This window comes from Mus pahari, chromosome 2, assembly GCF_900095145.1.
Source record: "Mus pahari chromosome 2, PAHARI_EIJ_v1.1, whole genome shotgun sequence".
Taxonomy (NCBI): domain Eukaryota; kingdom Metazoa; phylum Chordata; class Mammalia; order Rodentia; family Muridae; genus Mus; species Mus pahari.
The window spans coordinates 58,807,638-58,816,795 of record NC_034591.1 but is presented as its reverse complement, the minus strand read 5'-3'; the positions used below and the strand labels follow the sequence as shown (position 1 = coordinate 58,816,795).

General features: G+C 47.1%; 1 protein-coding gene across 4 annotated transcripts in view; it reads left to right on the top strand.

The window, feature by feature from the left end:
- The first annotated feature begins 1,860 nt into the window (after window positions 1-1,860).
- The window catches only part of Mkrn1 (makorin ring finger protein 1), a 21,503-nt gene continuing 14,205 nt past the window's right edge, over window positions 1,861-9,158 (top strand). The window contains exon 1 of one of the 4 annotated variants that reach the window (XM_021189457.2): window positions 1,861-2,219. In XM_021189457.2, coding sequence (XP_021045116.1) covers window positions 2,035-2,219 — 185 coding nt within the window. In that variant the 5' untranslated portion in view covers window positions 1,861-2,034. Of the gene's footprint in view, window positions 2,220-2,294; window positions 2,483-2,533; window positions 2,857-9,158 lie in introns of those variants that run through there. The other 3 variants (XM_029535319.1, XM_021189461.2, XM_029535318.1) reach the window with 3 other exon arrangements.

Sequence of the window (9,158 nt, the reverse complement as noted above, 5' to 3'; positions counted from 1 at the left end):
CATCTTCCCTATCCCAGCCTCTTGGTCTCCTGCCTGCTGACACCAGGCTCACAGAATGTCTCTCCCAGTGCTGCTCTATAGTCTCAAAGGCTTCTGGAAGGGAGGTGGGAGCGGGGCTCTGCGTTGAGAGGTTTTATTCTGGCCTAGTTTTGCAACTCTCCATGAGCCCCAGTTGCATCCTCTGATGGAACAATTTTTTCTGCCTTCCTTGGCTGCTGTGGTAGAGAAGCAGCGTCTAGAAGCCTGTGTGGCAGGCAGAAAGCTGCTTGATGTCTCCTCTTTGCCTCCCAGGTGTCTATGGGCACTAGAGTACCAGGGAGTGGACAGTAAGACCACAACACAACGCGAAACGGATATGCTGTCCACTCAGAATACAAAAGTCTTTTCCTTTGCTTAGCAATTGGCTCAGATGTGGGAGACTCCAGCATATTAAGTCTTGACACCAACACTTCAGAGGGCTAAGACCTGTCCCTGTGAATGACTATAGTGACAAGAACTTTTCCATTCAATTTGTTGCTGACATTTGTGCTACCTCCTCAACTGTGCAACAAATCTTTAAGATTAAAAGTAAAATAAAATAAAGGGGGACCGTGGTGAAGGCTTTAAATCCTAGTATTCAGTATTTGGGAGGCAGATCTCTGTTCATTGAAGTCCAGCCAGGTCTACTTATTGAGGAGGAGGGAGAGGAAGGGAGAGAGAACTTTGGATCTAAAATGTTCCTCAGAAGTTCATGTGATGTGTCTTGGCCTCCAGTGATTTATGTTTAGACATAGAGTTTTGGAGAAATGATTGGCACCGACCTCATCAGTGGATTCATATAATCTGATGGTGGAAACTCTAGGGAAATGGGCCTAGTTGCTGGGAGCCAGTCCTTGGGAACATGTCCTTGAAGGCTGTAGGCTTACCAACAGATTCTTGCAGTGTAGCCCAGGCAGGCCTCAATCCTGTGACCCTTTTTGATAGGTTATTTCACTGATGTTGGTGAAATGAGCCAATTCACACTAGATTAGATTCTATTAAAGGCAGGTTTATTGGGAAGCTGCTCTCAGGCAGGCTAGTTCACTGGCCTCAGGAGTTGTCACGGGGAAGGGTTGGGCGAGGGAGGGAGAGAGAGAAAAAAAAAGAAAGGGCAATTGGGCAGAGAGGAGCCTGAGAAAACGTCTGGATTATATAGGGAGGAGCCTCTGGGGGGAAGGGCAGCCCAAAACCCGGGCTGCAAATTTCAAGGTTGGGGGCAGGGAATGCCAGATAGGGACTAAATGGATGCTGGGGAAACCTGGAGGCCAAGTCTGCTTTGGTATGTAAAATATGCACCTAAGTTCCTTGTCCAGGTACGTAACCAAACACATTTCCTTTAGCTTCCCAAGAGCTGGTATTACAAACAGGCTACCTCACCTATTTATTTACATCATGACTTATTATTTTTGACAGGCTCTATTTAGCCTGGGCTGGGCTCGAACTTGCAGCCGTTGCGATACTCAAGCCTTGACATTGGTGGGATTCTAAGATGTCTGCCACAGGCCCACCTGGGCCCTTCCATCAGCAGGGATTCTGACAGTGCCTGTGAGACAGTGGCTACAGTCCTCCGGAGAGGGAAAGAAACAGATCCCAACACAATAGGTTGGGCTCTCACTCCAGATAAAGAGCAGACCCAGACCCAGGCCTTCCCCACCTCGTACGTGCGCCACCAGCCGTAGGCTGAGGTTGGTCCTGGCTCCTGGTCCTTTGATGGCTCGAGGACCAGGACCATCCTAGCACACCTGGCTAAGCGCGCGGTCACGCCCCTTTAGGGCGGAGCCTAAGCCATCGCCAATCAGCGTCGCCGGAGGAGGGCCGCGGGCGCCCAGCGGAGCCCGCAGTTCCCGAGACCAGAGCGCTCGGAGACGCGGTGACAGGGCGCGGGACCGGCGCAGAGCTCTCGGGCTCCTCAGCCTCCCTCCCCTCCCCTCCCTTCGCCGTCTTCTCCTTCTCAGCCGGACCGGAACTATGTGATCCCGGAAGTTCCGGGGCCATTGCTGTGTGGGATAAACAGTAATGGCGGAGGCTGCGGCTCCCGGAACAACAGCCACAACATCAGGAGCAGGAGCGGCAGCGGCGGCGGTGGCAGCGGCCTCCCTCACCTCTATCCCCACAGTCGCTGCCCCGTCCCCGGGGGCGGGAGGAGGGGGCGGCGGCAGCGACGGCAGCGGCGGCGGCTGGACGAAACAGGTCACCTGCAGGTAGGACGTTGCGTGGCGCGGCGGAGGGCGGGGGCTGCGGGGCCGAGCCAGAGGAGGAGGCGGGCGTCGCGGTGTCCCCGCTGCGGCTGCCCGCACGGCATCGCTGCGTCAGCCTCCGCAGAGGAGGTCGGCCGCGGCATCGCTGCGGGTTTCAGGCTGCGGGCTCGGACTGCGGGGACGGTTCCGTCACCTCGCCTCGCTCAGCGGCGCCCCGGTGCGTGCGGAGAGGACCTGCGTCCCCGCCCTGGCCTCCATCGCCACAGGTTCGGGGACGCGGCGCGAGCTCGCCGATGCGAATCGGGCTCTAACGACCCTCGGTGCGCCCTGAGACCCTCCAAGGGTCCCGGCGAGCTCGGCCGGCCCCGGGGCTCCGCGCCGGGCTATCCGTTTGTAACGTCTTTTCTGCTCTCTGCGCCGCTCACCCCCGCCCCGCCGGGAGCCGCCGCTTTTGTATGCCTTTGTATGTAAGTCGGTGGTCGGCGGTTCCGAGCTTTGTCTCCGAACCGAGCGTTCGGAGCCGGCGTTAGGCTCTTCCAACCTTGATTTTATGAACTGCCATTATTATTACTGTCCCTTTTGAGAGGCGTTCTTCTTTGCGAGAAAGGAGATCCGACAAGAGAGGTTTGGTTCTTGTTTGGTAAGCGAGACGAAATTATCGGGAAAATGTATGATCAGGTGGCAGTTATACAGTACGCATGTAAAAAAAAATAATTTCCCAGCTCTAAACGTTGGAGGGAGGATTGTTTGTATTAACGATGGGAGGGGGGGTTATTGAGACAGTCCTGTGTGGCCCCGGTTGACCTATATAGTCTGCCCTAGAATTTTCGGCAATCCTCTTGTTTTTGCCTCTCCCTAGTGCGGGATTGCCTCTCCCTAGTGCGGGACTGCAGGAGTGAGATGATACCACGCCCGACTACATTGATTTAAGTACCAGGAAGGAGTATACGCTTTTTCTATCAGCTAAGAAAATTAAAAGGAAATGCCACTTTAAACCCGGCAAGGACAGTTTGTTAAATGCAAATGCTAAAGGCTATTCCTAATGAAGAACTCGATGTTGATATTAACTCCCAAACTGAAGAATCTTCCAGTCGTTCCTGTAACACATTTAATAACGTCAGATTAGAGCTTCCCCTCGGTCTGTTCTTTTTTTGCGGCAAGGTCCAGCTTTGCAGCCTGGCTGTCCTAACACTGTTGCATTGACCAGGCTGGCCTTGAACTTCCCTCCTCCAGCCTTTGCCCCCTCCTACTGCTAGGATAGTGTTTCCATCTGGGCTGATATTGAAATTTTAAATCCTTCTTTCATCTATTATCTTTCTCTAGTCTAGTTCTAAATACCCATTACCAAGTAACATTTCATAACTGATTTCATTATCATCCTGTCAGATGCTTGCAACTTTATACATTTCTGCTTCAACATTTCTCCTTTCCTTCCCCCTCCCTCCCTCCCTCCCTCCCTCCCTCCTTCCCTCCCTTTTCCTTCCTAAGACACTGTTACTTTTTTTTTTTGTTTTGTTTTGTTTTGTTTTGTTTTGTTTTGTTTTGTTTTGTTTTNTTTTGTTTTGTTTTGTTTTGTTTTGTTTTGTTTTTCGAGACAGGGTTTCTCTGTATAGCCCTGGCTGTCCTGGAACTCACTTTGTAGACCAGGCTAGCCTCGAACTCAGAAATCCGCCTGCCTCTGCCTCCCGAGTGCTGGGATTAAAGGTGTGGGCCACCACACCTGGCTAAGACATTGTTTCTCTATCTATGTAGCCTTAGCTGTCCTGGGACTAGCCCTGTATATCGGCCTGGCTTGGAACTCACAGGTCTCTTGAGTGCTGGGATTAAAGGGGTGAGTCGCTACTGTCCAGTTAACATTTTCCCTTAATTTTTTAATGATTTGTGGGTATGGTCGGGCGGTTGGTCCCCCAGCACCTGTGGAGAGGTGGACTAAAATTGAAAGGATAATTTTAGTGTCTTTCATTTTTATGTGGGTTATAGGAATCAGACCCAGCCTTCTTTGTATCAACAAAGATGTCTTGCCTCCACGTCTTTTTTGTTCTTCTGAGGAGAATGTGTGTGATGCAGAGGCTAATACAACCCAGAATGGCTTGGGACTTGTTGCTCCTTTCGCTCATGTCTCTAGTGCTGAGATTATAGATGTCTCTCGATCCCCTCCACAGGGAGGGTAGGGCTTGGTGGATGAGGGAAACTTTGAGGCTCCCCGGCCTTCCCGGTTGCGTTTCCCTATTTCCTCTTTTTAGTTCCTCAGCAGACTGACTATTTGAGCCTCCATTAAGCGGCTTTTAAGTTTTGCTTTTTTTTCTTTGTTGAGACAGGGTTTCTCTGGCTCTGGCTATCCTGAAACTCACTCTGTAGACCAGGCTGGCTCTATCAGATTCTGTCTCTCCCTCCCCATTGCTGAGATTAAAGGCCTCCACCACAGTGCCCAGTTTGGGGTCTTTAAAAAATAGACTTGGGTTTCACTTAACACAGGGTGAACTTCAGCTTCCTACATGGCTAGGGAGGACCTTGGTTTTCTTCTTTTTGTTTTTGTTTTTGTTTTTGTTTTTTTTTTTTTGAGACAGGGTTTTTCTCTTTGTAGCCCTGGCTGTCCTGGAACTCACTCTGTAGACCAGGCTGGCCTCGAACTCAGAAATCTGCCTGCCTTTGCCTCAGTGCAGGGATTAAAGGTGTGTGCCACCACTGCCCGGCAGTTTTCTAGCTTTTACCTGGAGCAGTTTGTGAGCCACTATGTTTAAGTCTAAAAAATTTTTTTTGAAGGCTGTAGATCCAGATACATCTAGAAAAAAATTTTTTTTGAAGGTTATAGATCCACATGGCTCAGAGAGAAGAGAGTGTCCTGCTTTAGCATGAAGTTCTGAATTCTGATTTCCAACATCCTTATAAAAGCCGGAACAGTGAGCTGTAGGTTCCGTCAAAGAAAACACCTGGTCACGTATACAAACACAAATATTCATTTGAGTATTCTGGCTTGGGGAGGCTAAGACAGGAGAACCTTGAGTTCTAGCTAGCCTGGAATATGTGACAATTCGTGTGCCAGACAAGGGCTACAGGGAGCATTCAGTCTCAGGAAAATTATGTAGATGAGGTAACCTTTGAGAACACAGTATGAAAATCTCTAAAAGGCTTATGAACAGGATGCCTTAGTTTGGGTAGCAAGGGTGTTTATTTGCTCTGATTCCCAGGAGCTTACTTGTCTATCATGCACTGTGGCACATATGCCAACATGCATTCATACACAAAGAGCAAAACAGAGGACGCAAACTTAAAGTCTCACATAGTGGCCCTCACCTGTAATAGTGCTTTTTGTGGCAGTCAAGGCAAAACATCAGGAATTTGGGGGTGTGGGGGGGTCTTTCTTAGCTGCAGAGGAGTTTGTGAATTGGGTTCCAGGCTCTGGGATTGTTAACTTCTCACCCCCCAAATAGAAAGGAAGAAGCTTCAGGCTTACATACTTAATATATTTTTATATACCTTGCACTTTGGGGGATGGGGTGGGTCAAGGTGGAGTCTCATTACATAGCTAGCACTGGCTGGCTGGAGCTTCTTATGTAAACAAGGTTGTCCCTGGGACTGGAGGATGGCTCTGCAGTTAAGAGCGCTGACTGATTGCTCTTCCTGAGGTCCTGAGTTCAATTCCTAGCAATGACATGGTGGCTCACAATCATCTATAGTGGGAATCCAATGCCGTCTTCTGGTGTGTCTGAAGACAACTACAGAGTGTTCATATACATATGTAATAAATCTTTTAAAAAAAGGCAAGCAAGGCTATCCTTTAACTCACAGAGGTCCCTTCTTCTAAGGGCTAGGGCTAGGATCAAAGAAATGCTCATCTCTATAGCTTTTGCTTAGACAAGTCAGCAAAAACTGCAGAGTCAGCCTGAAGAGATAATAATTCAGTGATTAAGAACACTGACTGCTCTTCCAAAGGTCCTGAGTTCAGTTCTCAGCAACCACATGGTGGCTCACAACCATCTGTAAAGGGATCTGATGCTGTCTTCTGGTGTGTCTAGAAATAAACAGCTACAGTGTACTCATAAATAAATCTTAAAAAATTGCAGCGTCATTGTACTCTGGCTAGTCAGTTGGCTGAGGCAGGATGTTGTCTTGACCAGACCAGCTTTGGTAGCATAAGCATGGCCTACCTCTAAAATAGAAACCACAGATTATTTGATCTGTCTTGGACATAAGTGCTGACCTTGTTTTCTGTTCTAACTGCCAACACGATCTCTCTGAAAAAATTTTTTTTTGAAAAAGGAATAACAACTATGAGGAATAACAACTATGAAATCTTTGTTATAGACTTGGAGCTTGGAGAGCAGAGTTCTGTTTTTTCAGACCTGCTGCGGGGCTTTTCCTCAGTGCCTAGCACAGACCACTAGTAAATGCTCCAATTGATGTTGATACGCTTAAAACTCTATTTTATATGACTTTGTAAGAATGTTTTGCTTTCATTTTAAAGGGGAAAAGTACAGTGGTTCTGGAGAGATGGCTCTGAGTACACTTGCTGCTTTTACAGACAATACAGTCTGCTTTCCAGCACCTATATGGTGCTGACCACTAACTGTAACTCCAGTTCCAGAGACTCTAGCGCCCTCTTCTGGCCTTCATGGGTACTTCTGGCACACAATGCATACAAGCAAAAATATCTATACACCTAAAATAACTCTTTAAAATTTAGAAATTATTTACTTATAAACATTTGTGCTTTCATCCTATGAATTTTTTTTAAAGTACGCTTGTAAGTTGCTAAAGGGAGACAACTTGTTAGAACAGATTTATCTTTCTGGGACCTTATTCAGCAAATAAAACATTGAGTTTGTACTATGAGTTAACACACCAATGTACCTCATTGTAAGTATTTAAGTGAGCCTGATAGCAGCACGTGTTTGTGAGAATGCATGTGTGGGTGCCTGCAGTGGGTACCAGTTCTCTTGGAGGTTTCCGATTCCCCCTTGAGCTGGACTTACATCACAGGCTGTTGTGACCTGCCCAGGTGAGTGCTGGGGTGCCGACTCCACCACCAAGCCATCTGTGCACACCAGAAGGAGATTTTTCTTTTTCCACACAGGGTTTCTCTGTGTAGCCCTGGCTGTCCTGGAACTCACTCTGTAGACCAGGCTGGCCTTGAACTCAGAAATCCGCCTGCCTCTGCCTCCCAAGTGCTGGGCTTAAAGGCGTGCACCACCACACCTGACAGAAGAAAAATTTTCTATATTAGGGCATATTTCTCTTCAAAGTTATTAGCTTAGAAAATAATGTTTTATTGCTGTTGTCTTGTTTTAAATTCATTTATGTACTTTATGGGTGTTTTGTCTGTATATCTGTACACTAGACTGGGGCCTTGGTTGGATTCCTTGGAACTAACTGTAGCTCTATAAAGAGCATCATGTGCTCTTAACCATGAGCCATCTCTACATCCCCCTATTTTTTAATTTAAAAAAGATTATACTTTTTTTTTTTTTTTGGTTCTTTTGAGACAGTGTTTCTCTGTATAGCCCGGGCAACCCCGAAACTCATTCTGTAGATCAGGCTGGCCTTGAACTCTGCCTCCCCAGTGCTGGGATTAAAGGCATGCACCACCACTGCCCGGCAAAATTATACTTTTAATGTGTATGAGTATTTGCCTAAATGTATGTATCTGTACTGTAGCCACTGAGGCCAGAAGAGGGCTTAATATCCGATCCACTGGAGCTGGAGTTATAAGAGGTTGTGAGCCACCCTGTGGGTGCAGGATATTGAACCTGGGTCCTGCCAAAGCAGCAAGTGCTCGTAACCTTTGAGCCATCTCTCTAGCCCAAGGAGGCTCCTTTTGTTTTGAGACAAGGTCTCACTGTGTGGCTCTGGCAGGCCTGATTGTTAGATAGACCACCTCACTCAGCTAGTGATCATTTGTAGGCTCACTTTCTCATTAGCTACTGTTAATGATCTTGAAGCTCTCTTTGTGTTTTGTTTGTGCTGCCTAAGAAACAAATACCTCTGCTGCGAAGCTGGGTTATGCTATGCTGCCACCAACAGGCTGGCTTTCACCCCAGATGCTAGCTACTAACTGCCTGAGTGGAATAAGACACTTAATATTTGTTTATTAGCTTTTTGAGACAGAGTCTCACTCACTATGTAGCCTTGGCTGGCCTGGAAGTCAATATATAGAAATAGCAGGATTTATTTTCATTTTGATTTTGTGTGTGTGTCCGTCCATGTGAATGATGTGGTTGCACAAAGAGGCATCAGTCCCCTTGGAGCTAGAGTTAATAGCAGCTGGGCACCACCTGAGATGGTGTCGCAAATCAAAATGGAGGCCTCTGCTAGAGCAGTACATGTTCTCATCACTGAAACATCTCTTCTGCCTCTAAGCTGGAAATTAATTATTTTATGTGTTTAGCCTGTATGTATGTCTGTGCCACCTGTGTGCCCAATGACCATGGAAACCAGAAGAGGTTGTCCCAAGAGTTGTGAGACAACACATAGGAACTGGAAAGTCTAAGAGCCATCTCTCCAGCTCCCAAACAGTGCATAGATGGGACTTAACATAACACAAAGATTCTAAGCAACTTCTTTTCTTTCTTTCCTCCTTTTATTTTATTTTATTTTATTTTATTTTATTTTATTTTGAGGCAGGGCTTCTCTGTGGGACCCTGGCTGTTTTGGAACCAGGTTTGCCTCAAACCCAGAGATGCCACCTTGGCCTCCCAAGTGTTAGGATTAAATGCTTGGGCCACCATTGTCACCAAGTCCTGGGATTAAAGTCATGTGATACCACAACTGGTTCTGGCTTTTGTTTTGGTTTTATTTTGATTTTGTTTTGTTTGAGTTAGGGACTTGGGTTTCTGAGACTGGCTTTGAACTCCAGATCTAAGAGTTTAATTTTTTTTCCTGTGTATGTTGTGTTGTTTTGCTTTTGTTTTGTTTGTTTGTTTGCCTTTTTTTTTTTTTTTTTTT